The 18,450-nt window shown below is 49.8% G+C and overlaps 1 protein-coding gene across 1 annotated transcript; it reads left to right on the plus strand.

Moving 5' to 3' along the window:
* The first annotated feature begins 7,859 nt into the window (after nt 1–7,859).
* Nucleotides 7,860–10,229, plus strand: LOC135974651 (uncharacterized). Its single transcript, XM_065563068.1, has 2 exons — nt 7,860–8,752; nt 9,586–10,229. Exons 1-2 carry the CDS (start codon nt 8,215–8,217, stop codon nt 10,086–10,088), a joined length of 1,041 nt encoding a protein of 346 aa, XP_065419140.1. The 5' UTR covers nt 7,860–8,214; the 3' UTR covers nt 10,089–10,229.
* Nucleotides 10,230–18,450: the final 8,221 nt, after the last annotated feature.

The raw sequence follows: 18,450 nt of genomic DNA on the forward strand, positions 1-18,450 counted from the left end.
TTACACTAATAAAAATCCAGACCAACTTAAATCAAGAAAAAAAGTAGTTACTAGAGGTTTACATCAATGCATTTAAGATCGGAATCTATCTATCTATCTATCTGTAACCCTTCTGCCCCTCTGAGTTGGCAGCAACAAGGGCCGGGTTCAGTATCTAGGGGTTCCGTTTCAATAACGCAATGCAAAACCGGCTTGAGCCCCCACCCAGTGGCCTGGGACAATTACATACCACCCTTCTGGGTGCCTCTAGGAGGCAATACTTCTCCTCTGAGTGTAGCAAAAGGCTTTTAATAAAGGAGGGAAACAATGTGGCATTATGTTCGGGAAACACCAGAAACAGGATTCATAACACAAACCATGAGCAAAAGACTCACCTTCAAGTAAGTTTGGCAGTGTCCTTTTCCCCTCAGGGTCTTAAGTCCAATCACCCCAAAGTCCAACAACCCCAAAGTCTCTGTCCCTGGTCAGTGCCGCCCCAGAGTTCAAAAGTTTATCTGCAGAGTTTTACCCCCCCAGCCTGGGCGGAAATGGGGGGGGCACACGGGATGTTAAGGGGCACCTTATGTGGTCTGAGGCCGACTGCCCCACCTCTCCGTGCAGTTCTGCTGCAGCCTTCACCACGAATGGCTCCGCTCTACCAGCTGTGCCGCACTGCGCTGCTCCTCCAGCCGCCCCCGCAAACTGCTCCACTCTGCTCCCCGTTCCGTGGACTGCTCCAACCGTCCCATAAACTGCTAAGCTCTGCCAGCCGCTCCATTCCACCAGCCGTCCCATGAACTGCTCCAGCTGCCCCCGCAAATGGCTCAGCTCCGATCTGCGCTGCTTACTGTTCCATAGGTTGCTCCAACCAGCCCACAAACTGCTCGGCTCTGCCAGCTGCTTAACAATATTTTTTCAGGCTCCCCCACTGTTTAACACAGCACTCAGTGATCTCAGCTCAGCACTTTTAGCTCTCTTAGTGATTTCAGCTTGTAGTAGGGGAGCCCCAGTGCTTGTGCACCATTGGCCCATAGTGACTTCAGTTCAGCAATTTCTAACTAGATTTTTAATGGAAGCAAACTTAGCTCTGCTATTTAACAGGAGAGAGAGGGGATAGTACAATTGGTGTTCCAGGCCCTCAAAAGGCACCCATACAATCAGGTACACATACCTGTCCCCAACCTCTCTCAATTCACTACGTTTTGTAACCCATGCCCCTTGTCTAGCGAGTGCTACTTAGTTACTGGTGAGTCCCTCTGTCATACAACAGTTCCACTGGCCTTGATTCACAGAATCAGGGTAACAACACTTTATTCTTCCTGCCCCAATAACAGAGAAACTGGGGATCCCACACCAGACAAAGTAACCATTTTCAGTTGTTGTTGTCCCAGGCTAGGCAGGTGGGTGTGCCTATGCAAACAAGATCAGCCCCTGAAGTTCTTTTCCACCCTCGCCATAATTCACCACCAGATGTCAGGGTAGAGCTCATCCTGACTCTGCTTACATATCTATCTATCTATCTATCTATCTATCTATCTATCTATCTATCTATCTATCTATCTACTGCTAGCCATCACCATTCTATGTGATAATCTTGCACATAAAATCAGTAGCCACAGCAAAGTCCCTACTGGGTTCTCTGGCTCTTCTTATTTTTCAGGATAATAACTCTGACTGAGGTATCAATGCATTTGTTCTTTGGGTTTTATTTTAATTTTTTTGTCAAATGTTTAGTTTATGTTTGTTGTTTTTATTTGTTTCTTTCTTCAAGGTGGATTTGCAGGTGGGAAGGCCTGGAGAGATGGCAAGTGTTTTCTTAGACAGTATTTTCAATGTTTGCCTTGTCTTGAGAGTGCTCATATGTCATCTCTTTGATGGGGTTTTCTGAGTGAGCTGAAGGTTTGCTCCCCACAATGATAAAAGGGTGTATTATTAATGATGTGTTAGGGGAGAAAAAGCCTCAGGTAGCTGTCTTTTATTATTTTAACCCAAAGAAGAGGTCCATGTAGCTCAAAAGCTTATTCCTCTCACCAACAGAAGATGGTCCAATAAAAGTACCTCACCAATCTCCTCTATGTAAGAAGTGTGTCATTCTTGCTATGGTACAAAGCCTGTTTTGAAGAGAAACTTTTTCCAGTGTTTTCTACAGAAAATCTAACTCGGGACAATAAGGCCAAATTTGGATCCCATTGAATTCACTGAGGTTTAGCCCCTCACTTCAAAAAAATTAGGCTTTGGCCAATAGCATATATACAGAAGGTTCCAGAATTGGCTGACAGACTTCTGGAGAAAGTGAGTGTGACATATATGTAAGAGTCTGATATAGCAACTCATCTAAACCAGCACCAACGTAGAGTAGACACATTGACATCACCAATTTAATACTGATGAGGTTTTAGCCCAAATTCTCTGGGCTCCACTCAGTAGTGACATAAACACTGGTGTAAGTTACTTGTTTGGGTTCATTTTGTTCTAGCCTTGGTGTAAGTGGAAATGTGCCATCCACAGAACCATAGAATCATAGAATATTAAGGTTGGAATAGATCTCAGGAGGGCATGTAATCCAATCCCCTGCTCAAAGGAGGACCAACACCAACTAAATCATCCCAGCCAGGGCTGCATGCATTGATCTGCATGCACTGATCTGGTGTTCTATACACTATCCCATATAGATCTACTCACCTCCAAGTGAGAAAGGATCTCAAAAGTTATTAGTATTATAATACCATCTTTGTGCATGGTTCTGTAAACTATATATATGACAGACAAAAACAGATCATGTGATTAGATATAAAGACAGACAGATAGGACCATTTCTTCTCTTAACACACAACCTCATTTAGTCATAATGATAGATTTCTATTTGATTGTGAATTATGTTAGCTAGATAGATAACAAATAATCTATGAAAATGATTGTGCTTCTTTTCCTGTTAATGATTGTCTTTGTCCACATCATGATTTTCTTATAAGTACTCCTTACTAAAAATTATTTAGCAAAGATTTTTTATGACTATATCTTACTCCATTATTTCCCGCAGCTCCTAAGATGGTGAGATTTTAGTCCATGGAAATGTGATACCTACAATGCATCATTTCTTCACATGCCAAGTCCAGCTGATTTTAGGGGTTCTTCAACATTTGTATTTGCTGTTTCGTTAATTTTAAAACTAAATTTGCAATAATTAGTTTGAGTCACATTTTCAAATGTTGCTTTTATTCTGCATCCTGAAAGGAGTCCAGAATTCTGCAAAAAATTACATATTTGGGCTTTTATTTTCAAGGGATTCTAAGCAAGTTCATGCAGTAGATAGGAATTCAGAACTTGCTCCAGGCCCAGGTCCTCCAAGCTATTATGCATGTAGCTCTCATGGGACTTGTTTTTCGGTTTTGCCACTGACATACTTGGTGGCTCTGGGCAATAGCCAATACTTGGTGCTTCACAGCAGGTAAAAAAATCAACTCATCCAGTGCTGCACATGAAATGTAACTTATTCTTTATGCCCAGAGGCCAGCTCAGAAGAACTCATTTCCCATCCAGGCACCAAATTAAATTGTGCCCATAGATGAATTTAATCTGATAATGACATGAAGTCCTGGCACAATCAAGGACATATGATGTGATTGGAATAGCAGAAACTTGGTGGGACAGTTCACATGACTGGAGCACTGTCATGGATGGGTATAAACTGTTCATGAAGGACAGGTACAGGAGGAAAGGTGGAAGAATTGCATTGTATGTAAGAGAGCGGTATGATTGCTCAGAACTCTGGTATGAAACTAGAGAAAAGCCTGGTGAGAGTCTTTGGGTTAAGTTTAGAGGAGAGAGCAACGAGCATGATGTCATGGTGGGCGTGTGCTATAGACCACGGAATCACAAGCATGAGGTAGACCAGGCTTTCTCCCACAGTATTCTTGCCAGCAAATTAAAGAAGTATGGAATAGATGAATGGACTATAAGGTGGATAGAAAGCTGGCTAGCTTGTTGGGCTCAATGGGTAGTAATCAATGGCTCCATGTCTAGTTGGCAGCCGGTATCAAGCGGAGTTCTCCAGGGGTCGATCCTGAGGGCAGTTTTGTTCAACATCTATTAATGATCTGGATGATGGGATGAATTGCACCCTCAGCAAGTTCGCAGATGACACTAAACTGGGGGGAGAGGTAGGCACACTGGAGGGTAGGGATAGACCTAGACAAATTGGAGGATTGGGCCAAAAAAAAAAGGTCATGAGATTCTACAAGAACAAGTGCAGAGTCCTGCACTTAGGAAGGAAGAATCCCATGCACAGCTACTGTCTGGGGATCAACTCTGTAAGCAGCAGTTCTGCAGAAAAGGACCTGGGGATTACAGTGGACGAGAAGCTGGATATGAGTCAGCAGTGTGCCCTTGTTGCCCAGAAGGCCAACAGCATATTGGGCTGTATTAGTAGGAGCATTGCCAGCAGATTGAGGGAAGTGATTATTCCCCTCTATTCGGCACTGGTGAGGCCACACCGGGAGTATTGCGTTCAGCTTTGGTCCCCCCACTACAGAAGGGATGTGGACACATTGGAAAGAGTCCAGCGGAGGGCAATGAAAATGATTAGGGGGCTGGGGCACATGACTTACGAGGGGAGGCTGAGGGAACTGGGGTTATTTAGGGTACGTCTATACTTACCTCCGGGTCCAGCGGTAAGCAATCGATCTTCTGGGATCGATTGATCGCGTCTTGTCTAGACGCGATCAATCGATCCCGGATCGATCCCGGAAGTGCTCGCCGTTGATGCCGGTACTCCTGCTCCGCGAGAGGAGTACGCAGAGTCGACGGGGGAGCCTGCCTGCCGCATGTGGACCCGCGGTAAGTTTGAACTAACATACTTCGACTTCAGCTACGTTATTCACGTAGCTAAAGTTGCGTATCTTAGTTCGAAATGGGGGGTTAGTGTGGACCAGCCCTTAGTCTGCATAAGAGAAGAGTGAGGCAGGATTTAATAGGAGCCTAAGGCTGAGGTCTCTTCCAACCTAAATATTCTATGATTCTATGATTGTAGAGAAGGGGGGGAAATACTACGAGGTGAGGCTGTGCAAAATCGATCTTGCTCTTGAGGGATAAAGACAAAATTCACTACAAAATATTTTGACTATAGTCTGGTATCCCAAAATGCACCAAAAAGGGTCTCTGCTTGCTGTTTACACAAAATAATCCCCTTCTGCGGAAATGGTTTAGTCTGAAAGTCCCTACCCGGCTTCTCTGCACAGCCACTGTGGGAGGAGGCGAGCCAAACACCCAGGAAAGACTGAGCTGTGGGTTCCTCTAGTGGCTGCATCCCAGGAGCTACTGCTGCAATGAAGGAGAAAAACATGTCTACTCACACACAGGTAATTTTGTGGAGTTAATGAAGGAACAGGCTATTCCAGGCTAGCTGAGGTTCTGGTGCCACTGGGTTCTTAGCTATTGCAGGTCACATGTCAGTGCAACAAATATACATTAAGATCTGCACAGGCCTTGTAACACCCTTTGTGCCTCAGCCCTGCCTTGTTTCTAGCCAAGGGTCCTGACAGGCAATCTGCCATCATGTGAGATCCAGGGTGGGATGTGTGTTCCCCCTCTATGGGGTTTGGGTCAGTTAGAGCACGTTGTTAGGGTGCTTTGCGCATAGGTGAGATCAGAGCTGGGCTCACAGCCCTGGAGACCAGATTCAGCTATTTAGCCACAGAACAGGTACAGCCTGGGCTGTGACTGTGTTTGAAGCCTGCACATGCCGGGATAGGGTGACCAGATCACCAAAGACAAATATCGGGACGCGCGGGGGGGGGAGGGGGGGGCGTGGGGGGGGGCGTGGCGGGGGGGGGCCAAAAAAAAAAAAAAAAAAAAAAAAAACTTCCTCCGCAAGTGCTGGAGGGAGGCCCGGGAGACTCAGGGGAAGCGCGGGGCCGGGGTAGTGAGAGTCCGGCCTGGCCCCGAGCAGGCAGGACTCAGTTGGGAGGTAGGGCGAGGAGGGGGGCGGCCCGCGGGGCCAGGCGGTGGCTGTTCTCACCCCCGGGCAGCGGGACTCGGGAGCAGCCGCTGCTGCAGCTCCCACTGCCGCGGGGGAGGAAGCGGCCATGGCGCTCCGCGGCTGCGGCTCTGGCGCCCCCGAACCCCCCGAGCCGGGGCCTGCTGCGGGGACCCAGCAGCGCGCACGCTGCGCCCAGCCCATGGCCAGTGTCTGGGCTGCTGCCCAGCTGGTGCTATCGCGCGGCGGCCCCGGAGTGGGGGCAGCAGGCCCCAGCCCCCCCGTCCCGCAGGGGAACGAACGGGGCTGGGCTGCCGATGCCTCCGCCCCGGGGCCGCCGCGGGATAGCACCAGCTGGGCAGCCCAGACGTGCCTAGCCAGGGGCTGGGCCCAGCGTACGCGCTGCTGCAGGCCCCGGCTCGGGGGGTTCGGGGGCGCCAGAGCCGCCGAGCGCCGTGGCCGCTTCCTCCCCCGTCGCCTGGCCCCGCGGGTCGCCCCCCTCCTCTCCCAACCACCCGAGTCCTGCCTGCACTGGGCCAGGCCGGACTGTTACTCACCCCAGCCCCGCGCTGCCTCTGAGTCTCCCGGGCCTCCCTCCAGCACTTGCGGAGGGAGGGGGAATGGTGAGCCCGGGGAAGAGGCGGGGATTCGGGGAGGGAGCCAATCGGGGGAGGAGGGGGCGGAGTCGGGGCAGGGGGGGGGCGCGAGCACTTCCGGGCTCGAGGCTCGGGGCATTTCCTTGTTTGTCCGGTTGTCCCGACCGCACGTCGGTCGGGACGCGGGACAAACAAGGAAATATCGGGACGGTCCCGATAAAATCGGGACGTCTGGTCACCCTATGCCGGGATCAGCTTGAAAACTGCAGGGAGTCTTTCAGTCCCTGATCCTGTTTAGTCCATCGCCTCTCAGCCAAATCTGCCCAATGTGGGGAAAAGAGAGTGCCCCTCTGTGGAGTGGATCCCCATCTGCTAGGAACTGTAGAGAGACCCAGAAACTCAGGACACCCAGGAAAGGGACACGGCAATGGCAGCTGGATAACACAGTGATGGGTGCATGATAGATAGATAGATAGATAGATGGATAGATAGATAGATAATGACTAAACAATTCTGATGCTTGAGAATCAACTGCATCACAAGCTGAGACAAATTCCACTAAGACCAGCACAGTAAGTTTGGTATTGCAGTTATATATTTGGGGGGATTAATATATAGGGGAAATATAAGAATATAAATGTGAAATTACAATCTGATCTCTTTTAGATGTTTGGTATCAATTTAATTAAAATATCTGATGCTGGTCAGATTTTTTTTTCCCCTGGAAAATTTTGAATTTTCACTGTAAACCCTAAAAGTGATTTTTTCCCTCTCCCACAGTTTCTGACAGTCAAAAAAATTCAGCTGAAAACTAAACATTTCTTTTTAAAATGTTCAGTTTTACAAGAATGATCAACAGTTTCCAAGACAACCGTCTGATTTGGAGAAAAAAATTGTTTAGCTGAAAACCCTATTTTCCATCAAAAAATAAATAAATTAACAGCTAGCTTAACAAAGAGAAGGTACAGGGATGACTTGATAAACATCTGTAAGTATCTACATGGAGAACACAAATTGTGGATCAGGTCTAAATAAATGTCTCCATGTGAATTACCTATCCACTCCCTGTAAGTAACCCTCATGTCACAGTTGGAGAAACCAAGGCACAGAGATTTGAGGTAATTTATTTGCATATCTGGGCTTAGATCACAGGAGCTGTATTGTCTTGATCACCTCTCTAGCCCCTGCTGCCTAGCTGTACTTGTTATCATTTTAGACTGGGATTCTCAAGGGAGTGTAAGGGACTTAGGCAACCAAGATGTACATGCCTTACTTCCTTAGGCCTGGTCTACACTCCGGGTTTAGGTCGACTTTAGCAGCGTTAAATCGAATTAAGCCTGGACACGTCCACACGACGAAGCCCTTTCTTTCGACTTAAAGGGTCCTTTAAACCGGTTTCTTTACACCACCTCCGACGAGGGGATTAGCGATAAAACCGGCCTTTGCGGGTCGGAATTGGGGTAGTGTGGACGGAATTCGACGTTTTTGGCCTCCGGGAGCTATCCCACAGTGCTTCATTGTGACCGCTCTGGACAGCACTCTCAACTCAGATGCACTGACCAGGTAGACAGGAAAAGACCTGCGAATGTTTGAATTTCATTTCCTGTTTGCTCAGCGTGGAGAGCACCGGTGACCACGCAGAGCTCATCAGCACAGGTAACCGTGATGGAGTCCCAGGATCGCAAAAGAGCTCCAGCATGGACCGAACGGGAGGTGCGGGATCTGCTCGCCATATGGGGAGATGAATCAGTGCTAGCTGAACTCCATAGCAGTAAAAGAAATGGCAAAGTATTAGAAAAGGTCTCCAAGGCCATGAAGGACCAAGGCCATAACAGGGACACACAGCAGTGCCGCGTGAAAATTAAGGAGCTACGGCAAGCTTACCACAAAGCCAGAGAAGCAAACGGAGGGTCCGGGGCAGAGCCGCAAACTTGCCGCTTCTACGCGGAGCTGCATGCCATTCTAGGGGGTGCAGCCACCACTACCCCAAACGTGTGCTATGACTCTCTCACTGGAGAAACACACAGGGAAGACGGTTCGGGGAACGAGGAAGATAAGGATGGAGGTACTGTAGGTAGCTCACAGCAGCAAGGAAGTGGAGAAACCGGTTTCCCCAACAGCCAGGATCTGTTTGTTACCCTGGACCTGGAACCAGTAACCCCCGAACTCACCCAAGACCCTCAGGGCACACAGGAGACCTCTGGTGAGTGTACCTTTGTAAATATTTGTAAACATTACACATGGTTTAAAAGCAAGCGTGTTTAATGATTAATGATTAATTTGCCCTGGCAATCGCGGCCAGTACATCTACTGGAAAAGTCTGTTAATGTGTATGGGGATGGAGCGGAAATCCTCCAGGGACATCTCCAGAAAGCTCTCCTTTATGTACTCCCAAAGCCTTTGCAAAAGGTTTCTGGGGAGGGCTGCCTTATCCCGTCCGCCATGGTAGGACACTTTACCACGCCAGGCCAGTAGCACGTAGTCTGGAATCATTGCATAACAAAGCATGGCAGCGTATGGTCCCGGTGTTTGCTGGCATGCAGACAATATCCATTCCTTATCTCTCTTTGTTATTCTCAGGAGAGTGATATAATTCACGGTCACCTGGTTGAAATGGGGTGATTTTATTAAGGGGACATTCAGAGGTGCCCGTTCCTGCTCTTCTGAACAGAAATGTTCCCCACTGTTAACCACGCGGTGGGGGGGAGGGGTGAAGTGATCATCCCAGAGAATCGTGTGTGTGTGTGTGGGGGGGGTGGTTTACTTGGGTTTGTGCCGCATGTTAACCGGGAAACCGCAGCCCCTCCTTTTACATTGAAAACCCATTTTAAATGGACAACCCAATTCATCCTTGATATGGGAAAAGCGCTGCTGTTTGAAACCTTTCCCGCATGTTAAGAAGGTTAAAAAAGCCAAAACACTGTGGCCTACCATGGCTGCCTGCAAGCCGAAATATGCGACCTTGTAATGAAAGAGTGTACCCATTGTTCTCTAAAATGTGTCTTTTTTAACCACCTCTCCCTTCTCCTCCACCAGCTGCAAATGTTTCTCCTTCGCAGAGGCTAGTGAACATTAGAAAGAGAAAACGTAGGACGAGGGACGATATGTTCACGGAGCTGCAGATGTCCTCCCACGCTGATAGAGCACAGCAGAATGCGTGGAGGCAGTCAATGTCGGCCAGGAGAAAAGCACAATATGAACGAGAGGAGAAGTGGCGGGCTGAATGGCGGGATGAAAAGAGCAAGTGGCGGGCTGAAGACGATAGGTGGCGTCAGCTTGCAGACAGACGGCAAGAGTCAATGCTCCGTCTGCTGGAGCATCAAACTGATATGCTCGAGCGTTTGGTTGAGCTGCAGGAAAGGCAGCAGGAGCAGAGACCGCCGCTACAGCCCCTGTTTAACCAACAGCCCTCCTCCCCAAGTTCCATAGCCTCCTCACCCAGACACCCAAGAACACGGTGTGGGGGCCTCCGTCCACCCAGTCACTCCACCCCAGATGATCGCCCAAGCATCAGAAGGCTGGCCTTCAATAAGACTTAAAGTTTTAAAATGCAGCGTGTCCTTTTCCATCCCTCCTCCCCCACCCATCCCAGGCTACCTTGGCAATTATCCCCCTACTTCTGTGAGGAACTAATAAAGAATGCATGAATGTGAAAAAACAATGACTTTATTGCCTCTGCAAGCGGTGCTCGAATTGGGAAGGGGAGGGTGGGGTGGGGTGGTTGGTTTACAGGGAAGTAGAGTGAATCGGGTCGGGGGGGGGGTTTGGAGGGTTCATCAAGGAGAAACAAACAGAAGTTTCACACAGTAGCCTGGCCAGTCACAAAAGTCGTTTTCAAAGCTTCTCTGATGCGCACCGTGCCCTGCGGTGCTCCTCTAACCGCCCTGGTGTCTGGCTGCGTGTAATCAGCGGCCAGGCGAGTTGCCTCAACCTCCCACCCCGCCATAAAGGTCTCCCCCTTACTCTCACAGATATTGTGGAGCGCACAGCAAGCAGCAATAACAATGGGGATATTCTTTTCGCTGAGGTCTGAGCGAGTCAGTAAGCTGCGCCAGCGCGCTTTTAAACGTCCAAATGCACATTCCACCACCATTCAGCACTTGCTCAGCCTGTAGTTGAACAGGTCCTGACTCCTGTCCAGGCTGCCTGTGTACGGCTTCATGAGCCATGGCATTAAGGGGTAGGCTGGGTCCCCAAGGATCACGATAGGAATTTCAACATCCCCAACGGTTACTTTCTGGTCCGGGAAGAAAGTCCCTTCCTCCAGCTTTCGAAACAGAGCAGAGTTCCTGAAGACGCGAGCATCATGTACCTTTCCCGGCCATCCCACGTTGATGTTGGTGAAACATCCCTTGTGATCCACCAGGGCTTGCAGCAGCTTTGAAAAGTACCCCTTGCGGTTTACGTAGTCGGTGGCTTGGTGCTCCGGTGACAAGATAGGGATATGGGTTCCGTCTATGGCCCCGCCACAGTTTGGGAATCCCATTTCAGCAAAACCATCCACTATTGACTGCACGTTGACCAGAGTCACTACCCTTGATATCACCAGGTCTTTCATTGCCCTGGCAAATTGGATCACAGCAGCCCCCACCGTAGATTTGCCCACTCCAAATTGATTCCCGACTGACTGGTAGCTGTCTGGCGTTGCAAGCTTCCACAGGGCTATCGCCACTCGCTTCTCAACTGTGAGGGCTGCTCTCATCTTGGTATCCTGGCATTTCAGGGCAGGGGAAAGCAAGTCACAAAGTTCCATGAAAATGGCCTTACGCATACGAAAGTTTCGCAGCCACTGGGAATCGTCCCATACCTGCAGCACGATGTGGTCCCACCAGTCTGTGCTTGTTTCCCGGGCCCAGAATCGGCGTTCCACGGCATGAACCTGCCCCAGTGACACCATGATTTCCACATTGCTGGGGCCTGTGCCTTGTGAGAGGTCTATGTCCATGTCAATTTCCTCATTACTCTCTTCGCCGCGCTGCAATCGCCTCCTCGGCTGGTCCGGGTTTCGCCTTGGCATGTCCTGGCTCTGCATATACTCCAGGACAATGCGCGTGGTGTTCATAGTGCTCATAATTGCCGCCGTGATCTGAGCGGGCTCCATGATCCCAGTGCTAGCTATGGCGCCTGGTCAGAAAAAAGGCGCGAAACTAGTATCTGATGGACCAGGAGAAGGAGGGAGGGAGGGCCGAGTGACGACATGGCGTACAGGTACAGGAACCGGGAATTAAAATCAAGAAAGGTGGCTGTGCATCAGGGAGAAACACAAACAACTGTCACACAGAATGGTCCCCCCAAAGATTAAACTGAAAACCCTGGGCTTAGCAGGCCGTTGATTTCACGGAGGAAGGGGAAGCAAATGAATACAGAACAAATCTATTTTTTACATCTTAAGCTGGCAGCTGACGGTGCAGCATGAGTGATAGCCTCTGCAGTACGATGACGACGGTTACCAGTCATAATATACCATCGTCTACCAAAAGGCAAGGGGCTGCTGCTGTGTAGCAATGCAGCCCCACGTCTGCCAGCCCCATGTCCGCCAGCACCCAGCATCGCCCTCGGCCTCTTCTGGGTGCTTAGCAGACAATACTGGGCAATTGGCAGAAAATAGTATACTACGACTGGTAGCCATCATCATCGAAACAGTAGCATGTCTGCCCAGGTGGCAATGATTGACAGCCACTCCAGTACGACGATGACGGATACCAGTCATAATATACCATCGCCTACCAAAGGGCAAGGGGCTGGTGCAATGCAGCCCTACGGCTGCCAGCCCCACGGCTATTACTCATGCTACACCGTCTACCGCCAAAAGGCAGTTAGCAGCTGCTGCTGTGTAGCAATGCAGTCCCACGTCTGCCGGCACCCAGAGGACATATGGTGACGGTGAGCTCAGCTGAGCTGAGCGGGCTCCATGCTTGCCGTGGTATGTTGTCTGCACAGGTAACCCAGGTAAAAAGGCGCGAATCTATTGTCTGCCGTTGCTGTGATGGGGGGGGGGCCTGACGACATGTACCCAGAACCGCCCGCGACACTGTTTTGCATCATCCGGGCATTGGGATCTCAACCCAGAATTCAAAAAAAAAGGCGCGAAAGTAGTATCTGACGGACTAGGGGAAGGAGGGAGGGCGGGCCGAGTGACGACATGGCGTACAGGTACAGGGAATTAAAATCAAGAACGGTGGCTGTGCATCAGGGAGAAACACAAACAACTGTCACACAGAATGGTCCCCCCAAAGATTAAACTGAAAACCCTGGGTTTAGCAGGCCGTTGATTTGACGGAGGGAGGGGGAAGCAAATGAATACAGAGCAAATCTATTTTTTACATCTTAAGACGACGGTGCAGCGTGACTGATAGCCCTCTGCATCTTTCTGGGTGCTTGGCAGCAAATACTGGGCGCTTGGCAGTTAGTGTATTACGATGGCCTTCAGGCCTATTGCACAATCTGCTGCTCGGGGAAGACTCTGCTAATGTGCGATGACCCAACTTGTAATAGGACGGTTAACAGTCGTAATACACCATCTACTGCCAAAAGGCAAGGGGCTGGTGCAATGCAGCCCCACAGCTGCCAGCACCCAGATCGCCGATGAAGGCTACCAGTCTACTGCACCGTCTACCACCAAAAGGGAGTTAGCAGCTGCTTCTGTGTAGCAATGCAGTCCCACATCTGCCGGCACCCAGAGGACATATGGTGACGGTGAGCTGAGCGGGCTCCATGCTTGCCGTGGTATGTTGTCTGCACAGGTAACCCAGGTAAAAAGGCGCGAATCTATTGTCTGCCATTGCTGTGACGGGGGGGAGGGGCCTGACGACATGTACCCAGAACCTCCCGCGACACTGTTTTGCATCATCCAGGCATTGGGATCTCAACCCAGAGTTCCAAGGGGCGGCGGAGACTGTGGGAACTGTGGGATAGCTGTGGGATAGCTACCCATAGTGCAATGCTCCGGAAGTCGACGCTAGCCTCGTACTGTGGACGCGGTCCGCCGACTAGAGCACTTAGAGCATTTTATGTGGGGACACACACAATCGGCTGTATACAACCGATTTCTATAAAACCGGCTTCTATAAATTCGAACTAATTTCGTAGTGTAGACATACCCTTAGGTTCCTTTGAGAATCCCACCCTTCATTTTCTGAGATTCAAGAAAAGCCCAGCCCTTGGAAGTAACAAGATAGACACAGGGCTAGATTACAAATTGGTTTAGGCACCTATATATAGATATAGATGCCTACTGGGATTTTCAATACCACCTAAGCAGATTAGGCGCCTAACTCTCATTGAATGTTCATGGGATTTAGCCAACTAGCTCACTTAGGAGTGTTGATAAATCCTACTGGGTGCTTGTCTCCATCTGTAGGTGCCCAAATCTCTTTGTAATTCTGGCCTACAGGTAACACAGAAGCTAGGGTGGAGTCAGGGTACCAGCGGGAGATCCTAGTGTAAGGGGACTGTTGCCCCTTACTAACATTCAGTGGGGGTGTTTTGCTTGGCTAGCTCCCAGCACTAAAAGGGGAGGGGTCGATGGGAAATCAGGACCCTGAGACTGACAGTCCCCAGGAACAATGGCGAGAGGCCAATGCTCCAGGTCAGCCTGATTGATGGGGGGGCAGGCTAATCAGCATGACAGGAGGCCAGGGTGGGTCCCGTCCTCCGTGTGAGTTGGAATTGCCTGGGTCAGACTGAGTGGGGCCGAGCTAAGGAGAGAGCAGGGGCCCAAGCTGAGCTGGAGAGCAGAACCGTGCCAGATCCAGAGGGGCCAGAGGCGCAGCCACAGAGCCAGAGACGCAGCCCATGGAGAGCAGATCCTGTGCTGGGAGCAGAGCTGCAGCCACAGAGCCAGGTGTGGTGGGCAAGTGGGGCCAGCCAAGGTGGGACCTTGGGCAAGGGCCCAGCACAGAAAGACACCTCCAGACAAGGGCCCTTGCAGGCCAGACGGGGAGGGGGACCGTAACCTGAGGGGGGGCTGACGCTGGGAAGAAGGGTCCCACCACTCAAAGCCCGGAGGTGTGTGGCCACCACCATTGCAAGTGTCCAACCCGCATCATACCTGCAGCACAGCCAGGGCCTGAGAAGAAAATCAGGGACCTACAAGGAACAGACTGGAAAGTGCCCTGATGTCCAGAGACACTGTTTGTGATGTTCCCTGCCACAGAGCGGGATGATGTGTTTTCCTTTAACCTCTCCCATTTTTCCTTATTCTTTTCTTTAGATTAATTGTTAATTAAACAACTTGTATTTGTTTTAAATTGTATGGAATAATCAGTGGGTCAGGGAGGTGCCCAGTGCAGAGAGAGTACCCCGAAGTGGGGACACCCTAGCCCCTGCCCTAGGTGACCACAGCAGGGTTGGGGATTGAGCCCCCCAGGAAGCCTGGGCCCAGCCTTGTTGAGTAGGGTTACCATATCTAATAAATAAAAAAAAGAGGACCCTCCACAGGCCCTGGCCCTGCCCATTTCCCCACCCCCAGCCCCGCCCCAACTCCGCCCCCTCCTCCCTCCCACTCCCAGCCACGCGGAAAGGGCTGCCCCAGCGCTACCGGCTTCACGGTTTGCCGGGCAGCCCCCAGACCCTGCGCCCGCGGCTGGCGCTTCCCCAGCGCAGCTGGAGCCCGGGAGGGGAAGCGCCCAGCCGGGGGCACAGGGTCTGGAGGCTGCCCAGCAAACCGTGAAGCCTGTAGCGCTTGGGCTTCGGGCAGCGCCCTTGCCTTCGGACCCTGCGCCGCCGGAGCCCGGGAGGGGAAGTGCCCAGCCGGCGGCTGGGGTCCGGAGGCAAGGGGGCTGCCTAAAGCCCATAGCGCTCGGGCAGCTCGGCTCTTAAACAGAGCCGAAGAGTCAGGGGAGGAGCAGAGCCGCCATTTTCCTGGACATGTTCGGCTTTTTGGCAGTTCCCCCCGGACGGGGGTTTGAGTGCCGAAAAGCTGGACATGTCTGGGAAAAAGAGGACGTATGGTAACCCTATTGTTGAGGTTACGAGAACTCTGCCAGACAGGAAAGTGGAAGGGGAGCCCTCAAGGGCAGGGAGGCCTCTGGGTAGAGGAAGTGGGAGCGAGGACTCAGATCCTTTTGCTAGCCCACTTCACCGGGGTAGTGCAGAAGCCAGGAAAGTTCCCCACAATAGCGGGACCATTCCCCCGCTTACACTAGGGCCTCTGCCATGCAGGGGTCAGACAAGGGGATCATAATGGTACCTTTTGCCTTGAAATCCATTAATTTATGAACTTTTGCCTCTGGGCCTCAGCTTTTGAGCTGTGCAGGGCTTCAGGGAGTGAGTCCTGCAAGCCCTTAGGAAATAATGACCAAAGAATCCTGGTGCTGGAGGATCGAATGAATCACAGGATGGGAAAAAATCCACAGTGACCAGCACAGTAAGTTCACTATTTCTATAAAATATTGTTGTGAATTAATATACAGAGAAATGTAAGACCCTAAACATAAATTACAATTTGAACCCTTGAAGACTAGCTGTCAATTAAGTCAGACATCTAGACCCAGTCAGAAAAAAATCAGTGCGAAATTTCGACTTTGTATCAAAGCCTGAAATCAGATTTTTTTTCAGTATTTGTCAACCAAAAATGTATTTGTTTTTATCTAATTACTATTATTACCTGGAAATATTAAGTTAAGAACAGAAGAAAATTGTGGTTTTCAGTTTTCCAAATAAATAAATAAATAGGTTTTTGCTAAGTAGAGAATAATCTTTCCCTGAACATATTTGTTTAGTTCAAAATCCTATTTTTGGGGGGAAAAAAATGGACGGAAAATCTCTGACCACCCCAAATTGGAAACTGAGCTTTAAAGAAAGGTGGGGAACATTATTATTTTTAATAATACAGCAATTTCAAACCTGTTTGTTCTATTGCAACCGTGTTTATTTCTGTTTCAAAGGAATACTTATGGCACGGTAAAATACAAGCAAGCAGCAAAGCCCGCAGATTGTGTTTTATACACACTAGCACTTGTAAATTCAGATGGGGGGAGGGATAGCTCAGTGGTTTGAGCATTGGCCTGCTAAACCCAGAGTTGTAAATTCAATCCTTGAGGGGGCCATTTAGGGATCTGGGGCAAAAATCTGTCTGGGGATTGGTCCTGCTTTGAGCAGCGGGTTGGACTAGATGATCTCCTGAGGTCCCCTCCAACCCTGATATTCTATGATTCAGAGATGCGCCAACCACCTGAAGCCTCTATATCTCAGTCCTGCTCAAGACACAGAGAAGGTCAAGGAGGATAGAACGAAGATCTCCTGCTCGCACCCCATATCCTCTGTCCCACACTGCTGCTAGCTGAACACCAAAGCTGTAAACAGGTGCACAGAACATACACATCGTAAAACACAGCCCCTCTCTAACCGAGATCACAGTCCTTAGTAGACAAGGCAGAGAAAGGTGGGAGAGGAAACAGAGGCACAGGAAGGGGAAGTGACTGCCCAAGGTCACTCAGCAGTCAGTGGCAGAGTCAAGAACAGAACCCAAGTCTCCTGATTGCCACTAACTCGCAGGGCACAGACATGAAGATAGAAAGGGAAACGATAAAACAGAGCAGTAACAGAGGGATTCACCTAGGCCATTATCACACAGAGACACAAGTGCAGCTGGTATTCGCAGCCATGAATCAATCTGTAAGCAGGTAGCAGGCCGTCTCTGCACAGAACTCAGTGTGGAATCATCACAGATGAGCTGGCGCTCGGCGCGCTGTGTGTGTCTGTGTTGTGTTTCCCTAGGAAGAATGAATCAGGCATTGCTGGTGGTTTGGAAATTTCCTGTCCATGTTGTTACCTTGCTGTTTGTCCTAAGAAGAACTGACGAGAAGGGACTTGGATCATTGAGTCCAATCCCCTGCTCTCACTCTCAACCCAGTCATATAATCCCCATCAAAAACTGATCCAGCCCCGTGTTAACACCAGTTAAGTTTTGTCCCCAACTGCTCCTATTCGGACGCTATTCCAGATCTTCCCTCCTCTGATGGGGACAAACCTTCTTCTCATTTCCAAACTGAATTTACTCCTGGTCAATTTATCCCCATTCCTTCTTGTGCCGATATTGTTCTTTAGCATCAATAGCTCTGCTCCCTTCCGCGTGTTTACTCCCTTGATGTATTTATAAAGGTTAAATTAGCCAAACTCTTTTAGGCTATGTGTACTGAGCAAGCTAGGGCTGTGATTCACCAGCTTGCATACATGTACTCACCCTAGCTCGATGACTATAAATAGCAGTGTAGCTGCGATAGCAGGATTGGCAGCATGGCTTAGCCATGCTGAGTACAAACCCACCTGAACCCTGGGGGTATGTATTCCTCACAGATTCCCGTGCTACCATGGCTATACTACTTTTCAGACTTGTGCTAGCTGTTGTCAAGCTATTGCAGGTAGTGTATGCGATCTGGGAATCACTCTCCCTATTTTGTAGTGTAGATGTAGCCTTATTCCTCTCTCCTCAAATAGCTCTCCATTGTAGCAATAGGATGACCATCATTCCTAATGACAGGTTTCAGAGTAGCAGCCGTCCCACCATCCCACCATCAACCTCAGCCTAGATCAATCCACACAAGCGGTCCATTTCCTGGACACTACTGTGCTAATAAGCGATGGTCACATAAATACCACCCTATACCGGAAACCTACTGACCGCTACACTTACCTACATGCCTCCAGCTTCCATCCAGGACACACCACACGATCCATTGTCTACAGCCAAGCTCTAAGATATAACCGCATTTGCTCCAATCTCTCAGATAGAGACAAGCACCTACAAGATCTCTATCAAGCATTCTTAAAACTACAATACCCACCTGCTGAAGTGAAAAAACAGATTGACAGAGCCAAACGAGTACCCAGAAGTCACCTCCTACAAGACAGGCCCAACAAGGAAAATAACAGAACACCACTAGCTGTCACCTTCAGCCC

Source organism: Chrysemys picta, chromosome 12 (genome assembly GCF_011386835.1).
Source record: "Chrysemys picta bellii isolate R12L10 chromosome 12, ASM1138683v2, whole genome shotgun sequence".
In the NCBI taxonomy this organism is placed as follows: domain Eukaryota; kingdom Metazoa; phylum Chordata; order Testudines; family Emydidae; genus Chrysemys; species Chrysemys picta.

Excerpts from the sequence above, each read along its gene's own strand:
- LOC135974651 (XM_065563068.1), top strand. The coding sequence starts at position 8,215 with ATGGAGTCCCAGGATCGCAAAAGAGCTCCAGCATGGACCGAACGGGAG. Across the intron at positions 8,753-9,585 it reads GGGCACACAGGAGACCTCTG|CTGCAAATGTTTCTCCTTCG; the intron begins GTGAGTGTACCT and ends CTCCTCCACCAG.